At 40.1% G+C, this 16,858-nt stretch overlaps 1 protein-coding gene across 5 annotated transcripts in view; it reads right to left on the bottom strand.

Moving 5' to 3' along the window:
- DHX57 (DExH-box helicase 57) overlaps positions 1 to 16,858 on the bottom strand; it is a 66,366-nt gene that overhangs the window by 21,823 nt on the left and 27,685 nt on the right. For 4 of the 5 annotated variants that reach the window (XM_034659632.1, XM_034659635.1, XM_034659633.1 and 1 more), the window contains 10 exons: positions 15,762 to 15,895; positions 14,829 to 14,883; positions 12,764 to 12,969; positions 10,949 to 11,065; positions 7,591 to 7,687; positions 6,625 to 6,798; positions 5,822 to 6,022; positions 4,350 to 4,626; positions 2,012 to 2,107; positions 1,251 to 1,927 (listed from right to left, as the gene is read on the bottom strand). In XM_034659632.1, coding sequence (XP_034515523.1) covers positions 1,796 to 1,927; positions 2,012 to 2,107; positions 4,350 to 4,626; positions 5,822 to 6,022; positions 6,625 to 6,798; positions 7,591 to 7,687; positions 10,949 to 11,065; positions 12,764 to 12,969; positions 14,829 to 14,883; positions 15,762 to 15,895 — 1,489 coding nt within the window. In that variant the 3' untranslated portion in view covers positions 1,251 to 1,795. Of the gene's footprint in view, positions 1 to 1,250; positions 1,928 to 2,011; positions 2,108 to 4,349; positions 4,627 to 5,821; positions 6,023 to 6,624; positions 6,799 to 7,590; positions 7,688 to 10,948; positions 11,066 to 12,763; positions 12,970 to 14,828; positions 14,884 to 15,761; positions 15,896 to 16,858 lie in introns of those variants that run through there. The other variant, XM_034659636.1, reaches the window with a different exon arrangement.

Here is a 16,858-nt window from a genome sequence, read left to right as displayed (position 1 = left end):
GGAGCCTAGAGTGGTTAGTGCTCTCTCTCAATGGATGCCGAACACCCAGTTCAGAACTTACTTTCTACTACCTTGTGATCTCTCTGGCTCACATCTTTTCCTAGGAATAAGGACATTATTAAGTGGTTTAGATTTAGACACCCCTTTGTGTCGCTGAGCACAAGTGTGAGAAAGAAAAGAACAGACCTCTTTCTCTTCTGGTCACCGTTCAAATAGAGGCTGTGTATCAGATGATAGGGAAGGAGATGAGGACAGTCAAAGGAACTGAGAGCTAAGCAATCCTGCCTCTTGATGACAGCTTCAGTATTTTCTTGAAATGTCTCACGTACCCATGGATAACATGGCAAAATATAGCTAGGACTTCTCTATCATGACAAGGTTTTAATTGATATCTTAATAAATCTTAATATCTCTAGTGAGAAGAGGGAACTCTGATGGACCTTCTATATCAGGGCAAAACGTATATACATCCCGAAGAAAATGAATACATTTCATAAGAAATGTAATCTGAAAGAAATGTCATTTTATACTTAAATATTAATGAGTTGAGGACATTTCTATTACTGCACCTTCCATATAACAGTGGTTGTCGACCCTGGCTGCATACTAGAATCCCCCGGTGCGCCCGACAACGGCCACAAACAGATGCTCAGGCCCCATCCACAGCGATCAGATGTAACTGGCCTGGGGTGGAACCCAGGCATTTTTACTCATTTATTTTGTTAAGCCTCCTCAGGTGAATCTAATGTGCAGCCAGGACTGAAAATTACTGCTTCCGGTGTCCTTAGAACAAAGCTAGAGCCCGTGTCCTCTCGCGATGCCTCACTGCAGTGCACCTCAAGGCAGGGGAGAAGAAAGGCCAACAGTGGGATGCTTTTGAAGTCTCTTACTTCATTTCAAATAACCAAATTCATTCACTCCTGCATTTCTTCAGTGAATCTTTACTGAGCGTCAGCTGTGTGCTAAGCACGGGGATACAGTGTTGAACAAAACGGTAAGGTCCCAGCTCTGAAGGAGCTTCTGGGATAGAGAGATAAATAAATAAATGTCAGGTAGTGGTAAGCACTAAGGGCATTAACTGTCTTCTACTCCAGGACATCTTTTAATACGAAAACAAAGCTCTTCCCCTTCCCTAGCCTGAAAATCTTTGAGTAAAACAGATGCTTGCAAAGATGTGTACCACCATTATTCTGGCTTCTCCTACCACTTTGGAAAGACACGTACAACACTGTCACGACAGAGGGACAGAGCCCTGTCCACTATGGCCCAGAAAGTAAGAAACTTTCTCTTTCTTGTGCTCTCATTATTGACATCTCAGCCTCTGATGGACATAAGGAAAATTAACAAAGCCTGGTTCAGGACTCATTCTCTGGTTTCGTGGAGAAGGTAGGAGCTTGGTGATGGTCACAGACCGCTCTGAGAATAGGACTACTGCTATGGTCCCTCTCTCCAGAATAAAGCACATATGTATAAACATATGATTTTTATATAATTTCAGGGGTTTATGGATCCAGGTTAAGAATGCCTGGTAGAATTACTGAAAAAACTGACTTCCGGTAAGCAGTAATCGTCACAGTGTCTATATTCTCCTAACCTCCACATAAGTAAACGCAGATTCACTGAAGAGAGGAAAAGTGGATCAGTTGAAAGGTTCAGTGCAGAAGGCCTCATGTCAGAGGATGTAAAATAGAAGTGTGTTTTACACAGCTGGTAAAGCCAAGCATATTCAGAAGTGACACTTTCAATGTCGAGGCAGGACAAGGGAGACAAGATTGCAACACCCTCTGGAGCGTGGCTACAACAGAAAAACAAATGAAAACAAACTGTCACAGAAACAACTCACCTGAAGAACCCTTCCAGACAAGAAGTTCTGTCTGCAGTAATTGTAACTTGCACGCATTCCTTCTTTCGTACTCAGTTGCCATCCCTAAATTTTGGAGAAAATTAAAGTAAACTTACTCTTTAGTGCCAATTTTGATAATACATTTCAGCTATTAAGTTATATTCTTACCTTATATGCTCGTAGAAGAGCCAGATAGTCGCTGTTTGCAAATGCAAATTCTAGCTTTTTCTGGTTAGCTTCCTCTTTTTTATCCCAGGGAGACACCTAAATGAGGAAAACCAGGTTTGAAGGGCACATTCACCTGAGGTTTCTTTCTTTCTTTCTTTCTTCCTTCCTTTTTTTTTTTCTTCAAGATTTTATTTTTAAATAATCTCTACACCCAATGTGGGGCTTGAACTTACAACCCCAAGATCAAGAGTTGCATGCTCCATGGACTAGCCAGCCGGGCGCCTCTGATTTTTGACAAGAATACCAAGACCATTCAATGGTGAAAGAACAGTCTTTTCCACAAATGGTACTGGGACAACTGAACAGTCATATGCAAAAGAATGAAACTGGACTCTTACCTCATGCCATTTACAAAAATTAACTCAAAACAGACCAAAGACCATAATGCAAGAGCAAAAACTATAAAACTCTTATGGGGCACCTGGGTGGCTCTGTCGGCTGGTGTCCAACTCTTGATTTCAGCTCAGGTCATAATCTCAGGGTTGTGAGATTGAGCTCCATGTCGGGCTCCGCGCTAGGCGTGGAGTCTGCTTAAGATTCTCCCTCTCCCTCTGCCCTTTCTCCCCACTAAAAAAATAAATAAAAATAAAACTATAAAACTTACAAAAAACATAGGGATAAACGGGATAAATCTTCATAACCTTGGATCTGGCAATGGATTTTTTTTGAGTGTAGTTGACACACAATGTTACATTAGTTTCAGGTATACAACACAGCAATTTGACAAGTCAATAACTGATACATTATGCTGTGCTCACCGCAAGTGTAGCTATCATCTGTCATCATATAACACTATTACAATATCGTTGACTATATTCTTTATACTGCGCCTTTTATTCCCATGACTAACTGGAAGCCTGTATCTTCTACTCCCCTTCAGCCATTTTGGCAATGGAGCCTCTTTTTTTGGAGGGGGGGGATTCTTAACTATGACAATGGAAACTCAAGGAAGAAAAAACTGGATAAACTGGATTTCACCAAAATTTAAAACTTTTGTGTTTCAAAGGACATATCAAGAAAGTGAAAAAGGTAACCCCCAGAATGGGAGAAAATATTAGCAGATCATATTTCTCATAAGGGACCTGCATCCAGAATATATAAACAACTCTTGCAAATCAATAATAAAAAGATGAATAACCCAATTAAAAAATGGGCAAAGGATCTGAATAGACATTTCTTGAAAGAAGATATACAAATGGCAAATAGGCAAATGAAAAGATGTTTACTATCATTACCTATTAGAGAAATACAAGTCGAAACTACAAATTCACACCCCCAGGATGATTATAGTAAAAAAGTCAGATAATAACAAGTGTTGGTGAAGATGGGGAGAAACTGCAACCCTGATAAAAGGCTCGTGGAATGTAATGTGCAGCTACTCTGGAAAAAGAACTAGAACTTCTTGAGAAAGTTAAATATAGAGTTAATATTTGATCCAGGACCTTTATTCCTAGGTATATACCTAAGACAAGTGAAAACATATGTCTACATAAAAACTTGTACATGAATGTTTACCGGCAAAAGTGGAAACAATCCCAAATGTCCATCCAGAGCCGAATGGATAAACAAAATGTGTTATGTCCATACAAAGGAATATCACTTGGCAAAGGAACCAAGTACTGATTATCCTGTACAAAGATGCACCGTAAAAGCATTATGCTAAGTGAAGAAGCCAGTCACAAAAGACGATAAATTATATTATTTCATTAATAGGAAATGTCTGGAAGAGGTAAATCTATGAAGACAGAAAGCAAACCGGTGGTTGCCTAGCACTGCAGCAGATGAGGGATTAGAGGGGGAAAAAGGGAGTGACTGCTAAGGGGCTTCTTTATGAGTTAATAAAAATGTTCTAAAACTGACCATGACAAGGACCACATAAACTAAAGTTTACTGAATGTATAATTTAAATGGGCGAATTATACTTCAATAAAGCTGTTAAAAAAAAAAGTGGTCCAATGTATTTACTGCCTTTTAAAATCATGCTGGGGTACTTTTGCTTGCTTGCATTTTCTGATTTTTCTTTAATGAGCAAGGACAGAGCAGATACAATAAAAAGCACATTTAGATTATTTCAATAAGTTGGATCTTCAGTTCTTAATCTTTATTTGAGGTATGGATTTCTTTGAGGATCAGACAAAAGTTATAGACATCGTGACCTACGATTTCCCATATATCATCCTCACAACAAAATGTGTGGGGAGGCTCACATAACCCTGAAGCCCCCATGGTCCCCTTAGAGACCCATGGACTCCAGTTGAGATGAATGTTGTTTACTTACAAAAGGAGACTTAAAAGCCAAACTGGCAGCAATGGTGAGGGCAGGATCCAGACAGCGGAAGATAGACCCAAACAGCATCAGTTTGCCGATTCTCACATCCACGGGCAGAGAGGCCAAGTGATACCCTAGGGGGGTCAGCTTTTCATCTGGAGTTAATGCTCCTAAGTCTCGTAATCGTATCTTTGAGGCGCGGAGAGAGTCAGTGTGCGGCGGCTCAATGAGCCGAGAGAACACAGACTGGAGATTGTGAGTGCTAAACATCTCTAAAATTTTAATTCTACAAAAAGAAAACAAAATAGTAATTTGTCCATTTTATTTATGGAGAGATGACACAGAGGAGAAAGCTTCTTTCTTGAACGAAAATAGCTGATAATTTCCCAGACATATGTAAGCCAGACAATGCTAGTTTAAATACTTTTTCTTTCGGGGGCGGGTGAGGGGCAGAGGGAGAGGGTGAGAGAATCTTAAGCAGACTCTGAGCTGAGCATAGAGCCCGAAGCAGGGCTCCATTTTCCCACCGGAGATCATGATCTGAGTTGAAATCAAGAGTCGGACGCCCAACCGACTGAGCCACCCAGGTGCCCCTGAGCTGTTTTTAAATCGTATGTACTATGTAACTACATTTTCCCCTCTCTCATCCTCCCTCATGGGTCACTCAGCTTCCAAAGCTTTCTCAAGTCCCTTCGCTCCTCTTCATTTACACTGTTACTATGTTAGTTCAAGGCAACTGCTTGCCCAACTTCTTAAGACCTGATTGTGGACACTTAAAAGTGGGGCCTGGGTCTTGATTCCTACATGTCTCTAGTGATTAGCTTAACCCTTGGCAAATGGAAGGCTTTCAAAATATACAGCTGGATAAAAGGAGAGCTATAACATCTTTGTACAAGGAACTTTTTTTGCTTTGGATTATTATTTCATGGGCATACTCCCTCAATGCAGTGACTGGGTGAGAGGGCATGGCTAGTGTGAGTTCTTACATACACCAAGCACATTTTCAGAAAGGTTGAACCAAAGGTGGCCCAGCTTCAGTAACACTAAGTTCAATCATTCTTTCATTAAATCCTATTTTATGGTATTTGTTCTTGTTTGTTCATCAGGTAAATGAGGGTGTTTTTCAAGTTGCTTTTGTTCACTTTGCTCTGATAATGAGGCTGTAGATTTTTTACCTTTGATGATTTAATATTGGTGTTGCCCCTAGCAGAAATTTCTTGATAAGTTAGATTACTTTCCTGATTACAAATGCATTCTTAAGCTCTATTTTAGGGCCATTCTTTGCAATGTAAGAGATCTTCGTGTGCAAAAAGTTAAAACGAATGGTAAAGGCAACACTGAAGAGCTCTTCCTTTGCAAATGAGTTAAGTTCATCCACGTCCACTCTCAGCAAAATGTTTTCTACCAAGAAGAAAACAGGGAACTTAGGGTGAGAACCACGTAGACCTTCCGGAAGCCAGAACACAGAGATCAAGGTGTACCTCAGACACAGCTGCTCCAACGGCACTCTCTGTATCTCTGGTAGCTGCTGCTTTAACAGCTGGTGATGGAAGTGATGGCTGGTGAATAAGTGGAAGCAGACCCCAGAGGCAACACGGCCCGCTCGACCTTTTCTCTGCAGAGCATTGGCTTGCGAGACGAAAGTATCCTCTAGGCTTTCCATCCCTTTACTGGCATCATATCTACAGAGAAAAAGAAAATGGAAAAAGGAATGATTTTATAAAAACATGGCTAAGAGCCTACTTAGCATGGACAGAATAGATGAACTACCTTACCGCCACAGAAGGGCACAGTGTCCTGTGTGTTCTAGGATAGTTCAGTCCCTGCTGGGAGCACAGAGTGTGATTTCAGTGGCATCAAATGTTGGTGAATCACATACAGCCCTTTATGCAACTTTTCCTTTTTTTGGTATTTATTTGACAAATAAAAACCGTATATACTTAAGGTGTACAACGTGACGTTTTGATATATGTGCACACCGTGAAGTGGTTACCGCAATCAAACTAATTAACATACCCATCACCACCTAGATCACCGATTTTCATTCAAGCACATGTAAAGCATATAAAAAAAAAAAAAGAGAGGAAAAATAATTACTTCTAAGGTAAAACCTGAAACTTTCCACCTCCATTTGACTTTGAGACTATGGCCCCGGTACAGAATCACTCATATATACCCACACAGTTTTCATAAATACCCGTGTGGCTCAAGAGCGTCAGTCATGGACATGGCACGCTCCCTGAGGCCTCATTAGCCCTCCTCTGGCAGCGCCGGAAGAGAATACCTCTTCTCTTTCATCTTCCCAGAATCGATGACATAGACAACATCGTCGATGGTTATGGATGTCTCCGCAATGTTGGTGGAAATTATAATCTTAGTTACGCCCACAGGGGGTTTTACAAACACCGCCTGCTGCTCTTCACTGGATAAAGATGAATGAAGTGGGTGAACCACACATCTGAAAGGAAACAGAAGCACATTTAGTGTTCTAGCACAAAAGGCTGAAACTGGATTAATGGTGGGTGAATTTCTATTAAAATTAACAACAGGACTCCAAGTATCAGCAGCTTCTCTACAACCTGCCCCCAGGATCCAGCTCTTCTAAATGGGAAGGTTCCTTCTGAGTCTTACAGAACACGTACTCTGTTCTATGAACTAGAAACCTTGTACCACCTTGGGGAAAACTGGAGTGTAACTCAGGAGTAAATAATCAAGACTATATGCTGATATTCTACAAGTAACGAGCCTAGAGCACACTGACAGCAGAGAATCATTTTTCCCCTATCTTTTTTAGGTCCAGAGAATGAGGGACAGTGATGTATGCTAAGAGACTTCATTCTTGTATTTCTAGGGAGTGTTCCTCTCTTCAGTACTTGTCCCCTTAGATATGAAAACACAGGTCTTGCTACTGGAAAAGAAACTGTTACAAATTACTTTTTTCTCAAATGGCAGCATTTCTTTGTTGTTACACTGGCTTCTTCCATCCCCCATATGTGGAAACTGAAATTACATGCAATTTTGCTGAGTCACTAAGCTAAGTGAAGAGAAATATTTTTATTTAATGGAATGGGAATGATTGATTCCCTGGAACAAATAGGTTTGTCTACTTCCAGCTGGCATAAACAAACATATTCTTGAGGAGTGACACCAGGGTCTAAAGAGGGTGATGGCTGTCAGAGAGAGTTCTGGTTATTCATCTTTGCATGTCACTGCAACAAATGATTAAGGATATGGAAAGCAATTAACTTACCGATGACTGCGTCTGTTGTTGAAAAGAGAATTAGACTGTAGCTGTTCATATAGCATTTTGATTTCTGCTAGTCCCGGTAAAAATACAAGTATAGCACCTGGGTACACAAAAGGAATCAATGTGATAGACACAAAAAAAGAAAAACTAATATGGACTAGAGAACTGTTTTAAATGTTAAAAATGTAATAATCTGAGATTTTTTTCACTATCAATTTTCTTTGTAAAGTCCCTAGGGGTTTAAATGGATAGCACTGTTTTTCATACATTTTCTGACTTAACTCCAAAATGAATGGGGTATTATCTTTCTACAAGAGGAAAAACTGAAGTATAGAAAAATGTAATACCTTAAGTTACACAAGAATCATTAGCAAAGCTCTTTAAACATACTTCTTCAGTGCACTGGGCACTGACATTGTTTCTAGGAAGAGCTATCCTTCTAATCTTGTAAGACAGGAATACTCTCCTATTAGTAAATAAAATCCATAAACATTTTACTGGAAATGAGAAAAAGAAAATACAATTGGCTGGCCAACCTGATAACCTAAATTCGGATATATGTTGGAGAGGCAGCACATTCACCATGTCATATTAACAATTAATGGGCTTTTAATTTTACATTAAAGAAAATAAGCAGTGATAGCTAATTATAGAATACTCTGTGCCAAGAGTGGGCACTCAGCAAGTTACCTTCTTTTGTGCTTTATTCGGAGAGGAAACTGACACCATCTTCACGCCCCTCCTTTAATCCCACAGATATTTATTGGGTGTCTATGTCAGCTCTGTGCTAGGTACAATGAAATATAAACCAAAGATCTGCCTACAAGGAACACAAGACCTATTATTTATCACAGTTATTCTCCCCACTAAGTAAATAAGGAAACTAAATTATTACAAAAATGGAACCCTGAAGGAGGCAAACGACATCTTTGAGGGTTAGTTTCAACACTTCATAGTATATAAGGCACGTATACATACACCATCTCATTTGATCCTCACAACCACCCATTAAGGTTATTAGTACCTTTAAAGTGACTCAGTAACTTGGCCAGGTGACAGAGTTAGTAAGGGTGGGGCTTAGACACAAACCTAAGGTTTCGGGCACCAGACCCATGCTCTTTCCATTACACATTCCATGTTCCTCTCTACTAAAATACCACAACATTTAAGAGGGGTAAAATAGGGGCACCTGGGTGGCACAGTCGGTTAAGCGTCCGACTCTTGGTTTCGGCTCAGGTCACGATCTCGGGGTTGTGATCTCAGCCCTGGGATAGGCTCCGTGCTCAGCAGGGAGTCTGCTTAGGTTTCTCTCTCCCTCTCCGTTTGTCCTACTCCCACCCTCTCCATGCTCTCTTTAAAATAAATAAATGCATTTTTTAAAAGATTTTATTTATTTATTTGAGATGCTCCATGTCACAACCCTGACATCATGACCTGAGGTGAAACTAAGAGTCAGTCGCTTGTGCCACCCAGGCACCCCATAAATAAATCAAACGTTAAAAAAAAAAAAAAAGAAAAAAAAGAGTGGTAAAATAATCTAGATGGATGGGAACAATTTTTTTGTCTATAGTTTTATGTGCCTCCTGATCTGCTCTGCCCTCACAGCTTGACCACCTGTATTGGCGATAACTTTTTTTTTTTTTTTTTAAATAAACCTCTACACCCAACCTGAGGCTTGAACTCACAACCCCCAGATCAGGAGTCACATGCTTTACCGACTGAGCCAGCCAGGCGCCCCTGTATCAGGGATATCTTTAATATTCACAAACATATCAGAGTCCCTACTTACTACATTTAATCTGCTTTGAATTCAGGTAATTTTCTAACAGTTCTTTTTGTCTGCTGTGCCTGATGTTTTTCAAAAAATCACCTTTTCCTCTGGGAGAAACAAGACATTCAGCCCAGTGATAATGCATTACCCAACACTGACTACTTGCCAAGAGAAAACCAACAAGGCACTTTAATCCTTTCACGTGGCTCATACATCTCTTTAGAAAATATCACATAATGATCGATTACAGTCTAAGCAGAGGAGGGCAGCCATTCCCACGTCTCTAAAGCACTTTGCAGGGAGCACATGATGGAATTGCTTAATTTACGATCACCCGACAGTGGCTGCGTCTGTTCATGTGACAATTATTTACTCTGTACCTAAATGTTCCAGGTGCCGTCCTGGGGTCTGAGGAACACAGTAGGGCAGGATAAATCCTTATTCTTAAGGAGTTTGCATTCTATTGAAGGAAACTGTCAGTAAGCAGAACTATAACTCTGGATATTGTTAAGTGATATAATGAAAATGAAAATCACTTTTGGATATCATGATAAAGCAAGGGGTAAGGGGTAAGAAAACAGATAGGGTGGTCAGAGAAGACTTCTCTAAAGAGAAGATATTTGACAGAAACCTGAGTGATGGGAAGGTTTAATTATGAGAAGATCTGGGGGATAAAGGACTGCGAGTGAGGTTAAGAAGGCCACTGGGACGGGAAGACAGTGAGTAAGGGGAAAGCAGTGACTGCTCTGGGTCACGGCAGCAGCAGTAGTAACAGTGATCGCAGCAATAATCATGATGATGTATGTTATAATTACAATGTTACCATCTACTGGGCATTAACTAGATGCCAGGCACTATGCGAAGTGCTTTACATATGGTTTCTTTCTTTCTTTTTTTTTTTTTTTAAATATTTTATTTTTAAGTAATCTCTACACCCAACACGGGGCTCAAACTCACAATCCCAAGATCAAGAGTCACAGGGTCCACGCACTGAGCCAGCCAGGTGCCCCCTACATATGGTTTCTTTTAATCCTAAAAATAGCTGTATATCAGAGGAATTATGATTGTCTTCATTTCACAAACAAGGAAACTGAGGCAGAGCAAGGAAAGGACTCCATCTGAGACTACACGTTCCTGAGGAGCAGAGCTGGAAGTTTATTAGACCCCAAAGCCGGTTCTTTTAACCCCCCTGCCCTGTGACCTCCATGTGCAAAGTCTTCACGGGATTCAAACACGCATTACCAGACTCCCATTTAGCCTGGGCTGAGTGTTTACTGTGCGGCTCACCCAGGCCTTCTTTTCAGCTTTCTGCTTTTTGGACTTTGTATTGTTGACATCTTTTTGTTCAGTGGGAAAAAGAGAGAGCTGAGCAACAAGGAATGGGTGAGCCTCAAAAAATAAAATGTAAAATCTCCCCCTGAAAAGCCTAATAAGCAACATTACATGCAATTGGGGGGTGAAAAAGAGAGGGTGGGGGCGAGGGAGGGCTCCAGGAAGGGAGGCCGCCCCCACAGCACCCACTATATCTCAGTGAGTGAGCTGCCTTTCCTTTTGCCGTCTTACACACAAACGCAGACAAGAAGTCGTTACCTGGAGGGTAGGAGTGCTTTCCATCTACAATCCACTCTAACAAGGCCTCTATTAATTCAAGATTCACCTTTTCGAAATCCATGATGGACATTGTTTTGATGACCGATTTGCTAACCCCTGAAAGAAAGGTTAAAAATCAGAAGGATAATTATACCTTATTAAAGACAATGATGCCTGTGAACTAGGTGAGTTTCCTGATTTAATGACACAGACATTCACATTTATGCACCAAAATGAATTGTTTTCTTTCAGTCTCTCAGAAAATACATGCTTACTAGGAGCACTTTTTGCTTGAACAATGACTCACAACAGGCACCTGACCCTGCTGGAAAGGCCCAGATTGGCCACATTTTCCTTTCTTCCTTCCCCTCTTTTATCCATCACACATTTATTGACAATTTAAATCCTAGAAACAAAATTCAAAGTCAAATACACTTTAAAAAGCCCCTCCAGATTCAATCAAGTCATGGGTCAGACCAGGTGCCAAGGAAATCAATGGACAGAGACCACCATAGCCTTCACCAACATCCTCACGAGAGTGACTCTAACCTTTAGGTTCCTTTGAGAAAAGGACAAAAGTTCTGGATCTTCCCTGAAAAATACATGTGATTTTAATGGCTTCACCAACAACCCCTGAGGTCTAGTCACAGACTTTTAGGTTAGGGTTTCCACTCTCCTCCTAATTTATCTGAGACCTAGTGAAGGATACAGTTCTTTGGGCTGTACTATGCGCCTGAGCTCTTTTAAAAACAAACACCATATTCTTGGGGAGACTCCAAAGACAAAACCAAATGGAGGGACATTCTACAAAATAACTGGCCCAAACTCCAAAAAAATGTCAAGATCTTAAAAGAAAAATACAGGCTGGTGAGTTTTTCCAGACCAAAAGAAACTAAAGACACATAACAACGAATGCAATATGTAATTGTGGGTTGGATTCTGGACCAGAAAAAAATAGAAATAAAGAACACTTTTAGATAATTGGCAAAATTAGAATTTTGACTATGGATCAAATAATAGTATTATATCAGTTAAATATCTTCATTTTGATCATGTCTGGTGTTTATGCTTTGAAGAAATACATATTAAAATAGTAGGGATTAGGGGACATTGTTTTTTTTTTTTTTTAAAGATTTTATTTATTTATTCAACAGAGATAGAGACAGCCAGCGAGAGAGGGAACACAAGCAGGGGGAGTGGGAGAGGAAGAAGCAGGCTCATAGCAGAAGAGCCTGATGTGGGGCTCGATCCCATAACGCCGGGATCACGCCCTGAGCCGAAGGCAGATGCTTAACCGCTGTGCCACCCAGGTGCCCCTAGGGGACATTGTATCTGCAACTTACTCAAAAGGTTCAGGAAAGAAATATATACATGTGCACAGAGCAAATGATAAAGCAAATGAAGCAAAATATTAATAATCGGTGAACTGGGGTGGAGGATATAGGCGAGTTCACTGTATAGTCCTGCCAACTTTAATTTTGAATTTGCAATCATATCAAAATAAAAAGTTATAAAATACTCAAGAATATATTTATATTTCACTATTTCCCAATTTTTCTATAACAAACACATCTTTTATAATCAGAAAAAAACCTGGTAAGTACAGTAACAATTACATCCAACATGTGTTGGAACTGCTATTTTTCTTTTTTTTTCTTTTTGGAACTGCTATTTTTCAAAGTCGAAGGTTGTTCTGATGGATTAAGACAATGTAGCTATGAGACAAGAGCCACGCTGTTCTTCCTCTGGATCACCGTGGGGAAAGAACTAGTTACCTTCAGCATAAATGTAAAATTCCCCCAGGAAGCGCATTACCTTTATAGCGGGCCAGGAGCTGCTTGAAATCTAACTGCTGGTCTGGCACTGCGTCTCTGACGGAATCCTGGGGCTGGAGGTGAAGAGAGAGCCTCAGGTCTTCCTCTACTTCTTCAAAAGCAGTTCTGCTGCGCCTTGCTTTCAGCTTCTCCTTTGTCATCTGCTTCGTGGAGCGCATATATGGGCTCCCGTCCTGTAACACATACCTGAGGAGGGAAGACAAAGGAATGGGTCTGTGTGTATGTGGGTCTGCTGGCGAGAAATGAAAATGTTCACCGATTTATATGCTCGTTCTGCATAATGTTGCTCTGTTTCTGCCCAATCCATGTGCTGCTCTGCCAGCAGTCCAGGGTTCTGCTGGCTGGGCCCTATTTCTGGGAGGGGACACACTGCAATGATTTTAGTTCTGTCTCAAGATCATTCTGGAGGCAGTGAGATTGAGGCAGTGAGTCTGAGTTTGAAAGTGAGAGAATAAAGACCGGGAAACTAGTTGAAAGATTAATTTCCCCAGAGATTCACATTCCACAGAAGTGGGATGGGGCCCGGAGAATAACAGTTGTAATAAGCTCCCTACATACGGTTATTGCACACTAAAATTTGAGAGCCACTGGTTTGGGGTTTTTAGCTTGAGAATATTGTACCATTAAATAAACAGTATTAGGAGTGGGGCTTCTTAGAAATGGAAGGAGCAGGGTGAAGGAGAACAATTCTGAATTGAATTCAGGTGCCAGACATCAAGGGTACTTTACTTCTGGAACTCAGAGGTCTGGAATGAAGATAATGATCTGGGAATTCTTGGCACAGAGTGACATCTGAAATCACATGAGTCTAACAGAGGGATGAAAGAGTTTTACAGTGAGAAGAAACAGTGCAAGGATAAAACCATAGGGAGTCTTCAAGGTCGAAGAGTGGGAAGAGGAATCAGGGCTTTCAAAGGAGAAAAATGTTTGTATTCAATGGAAATGACCATTTTCTACCCAGTACTGAAATTACAGACATCTTAACACTCACGCTATATATAGCAAGCTCCCGGAGGCTTGCACGATAACGATGATACCAACTAACATTTATAAAGCATTAGCTCTGCGCCAGGCACAGTTCTAGGCACTCTGCAGCTACTAACTCCAAGAATTAACTAATTAATTAATCCTCATAACAACCCTGTGAAGCAGCTATTTAATAATATCACCATTTTATGTATGATGAAACTGAGTCACAGAGAGATTAAGCTACTTATCAATGTTAGTTAGTAAGTAGAAGGATTTTTTTTTTAATTCTTTATTTTAAGTAATCTCTATACCCAATGTGCTCGAACTCACAACCCTGAGATCAAGAGTCACACGCTCCTCCAACTGGGCCAGCCAGACGCCCCTAGTAAGTAGAAGGGTTTAAATACTGGCAGTCTACCTGCCGAATTGGTCTTTTTCTTTCTTATTAAATTTTCCATGTATTTGTTCCTTCATCATTTTTTTTAATAGACTTCAGCAGAAGGTATAGAGATTTCCCGATACCCCCCGCTCCCCACATATCAAAGCCTCCCTCGTTATCAATATCCCCCCACCAGAGTGGTATCATTGTTGCAACTGATGAATGTCCAGTGGTACCTCATGAACACCCAAAGCCTACAGTTTACATTAGGGTTCCAGTCAGTATGGACAAAATACAATACTGGCTGTGAACTGCAAATAATTTGTATAATATTTGCTGAAAGGGGAAAACAAAATGCTCAAGCAGAAAAATTAGAAGAGGGGCGCCTGGGTGGCATAGCGGTTGGGCGTCTGCCTTCGGCTCAGGGCGTGATCCCGGCGTTATGGGATCGAGCCCCACATCAGGCTCCTCTGCTGTGAGCCTGCTTCTTCCTCTCCCACTCCCCCTGCTTGTGGTTCCCTCTCTCTCTGGCTGTCTCTATCTCTGTCAAATAAATAAATAAAATCTTTAAAAAAAAAAAAAGAAAAAGAAAAATTAGAAGAAAAATGAACACATCTGTTAAAATGCTCGCACACTGAGGTCAAATGATAACTCTTTTCAAAGGCTTTCACCAAACCTTCATTAGTATCTTCCTTACCTCGTCACAGCAATTGCATCTTCCAGAAAAAACTGATCGACGGGAAATGTACGACCTAGAAGAACAAGAAAATAAAAGAGAAAAGCCTCAGAATACCTGTTCAGCTATTTTGAAATAAATAGTTGGTATATGCAAAATTCTCTTAAAACAAAGCTTGGCACAATAGGAATGGTTGTTCTGTGATCTTAAAAATACCAAAAAAGAAAAACAAACACTTTTGATGATCAAAATTAGAAGGGATAGATTCCAGCTCATAAAACAAACCTAGAAGTGCATAGGTAGAGAGATGCTCATTTAGTAATAAGACTTTTTTTAAACCGCTCTCTTTTTTAAAAAAATCTGTTACACTTTTCCCACCCTCCCCTTCTCCCCCTCAGGGAACTTTGAACCTTTCAACAACTAGAAGAAATAGTACGATTATTTGTCAAAATTGTCACCAAATTGTCCCTTTGGCAATCAATTGCAGAAGGTTAGAGCAAAGCCCAAGGTGATAAATTAATCCCACAATGACACTGGGAAAGCACCAGGAGACATAGACTATTCAACTTCACTTTTTCCCACAGTAGACAACGCCCAGAAAGTTAGAAGAATCCAGCAATGAACCAATATGCTTATACACAGAGACAACTTCCCTCTTTATGACAGATTACCATTATTAACTCACACTTTGATGTTACACACATGGAATGCTAGAAATCCTAATAACCTAGACTTTTTAAGAAAGCATATATAAAACTAAAATCTCTTAACAAATGGATATAATGTCACTTCTTTATTTATTTCATTATATGGTCATAATTTTGCTTGTTATAAACAAATCACTTCTCTAGAAAATAGGTATAAATACCTGTTATTTTATATCTCAAATGAACTTTAAAAATAATTATATTTGCTTATTAGAACAACGCATATTTAAGGATGCACTTTAATCACCTGGTATAGTAATAACCGGGCAGGAACTGAAATATTCTGAAAAGAGTTCAGCATTTAAAGTTGCACTCATTAGAATAACTTGAAGAGTTGGTCTCTGCAACACAATGTCCTTCAAGACTAGCAGCAAGAAGTCACTAAAGGAAATAAAAGAAACACCTGAAGATCAAATTCAATACATAAAAATGAATTAACTTTTAAAAATGTATTTTTTAAAAGATTTTATTTACTTATTTGACAGAGAGAGAGAGAGAGCACCAGCAGGGGGAGGGAGAAGCAGGCTCCCCACTGAGCAGGGAGCCCAATGTGGGGCTCAATTCTAGAACCCTGGGATCAACTTTCGATGTATTTTGAACAATGAATGTATAAGACCTATGTGAAAAAAACCCAAAAAACTATAAATCTCAGAAAGATGTGTCATGATCCTAGATGTAAAGACTTAAAATTATAAAGATATCTCCCAAATAAACTAAATTCAGTGTAGTACCAATCCAAATACTAACAGGATCTATCACTGCATTTGGTAATCCTACTTCTTGATATCTGCATGTACATAATGAAGATACAAAGAATATCACAATTGCAATGTTTATAATAGTAAAACAATGGAAACTACTTAAATGTCCATCCACCAAGAAGTGGTTAACTACAACAAAATCACCCATTCTATGGAATAACATAAGGAAGATAAAAGGAATAAGGTAGAGCTTTAGATACCAACGTGAAAACACCCGTAAGACATAGTGAAAGAAACCCAAGTTGTAGAACAATATGTGCTGTACAAAGCAATACCCTCACTGGTCTCCCTGCTTCAGCCTGTCCCCTTGCAATCTATTCTCAACAGAGCAGACCAACAATTCTATTCAAATAGAAGCCTTACTGTGCCACTCTTCTGCTCATAATCCTCTGACGACGTACTAAAGTGCTGACAAACAAGTCAGGCCCCACCCGACGTGATCTGCATCACCACCGCTCATCTCCTGTTGCTCTCCCCTTATGCACTCACTCCAGCCACACTGTCCTCCTTGCTGTCCTTGAAGCATGTACCTCAGGTCCTCTGCACATGTTATTAATCGGCCAGTAACGCGATTCTCCCACAC

Source organism: Ailuropoda melanoleuca, chromosome 4 (genome assembly GCF_002007445.2).
Source record: "Ailuropoda melanoleuca isolate Jingjing chromosome 4, ASM200744v2, whole genome shotgun sequence".
Lineage (NCBI taxonomy): Eukaryota > Metazoa > Chordata > Mammalia > Carnivora > Ursidae > Ailuropoda > Ailuropoda melanoleuca.
The sequence above is the reverse complement of the archived record's forward strand: the minus strand, read 5'-3'. Positions and strand labels throughout refer to the sequence as shown.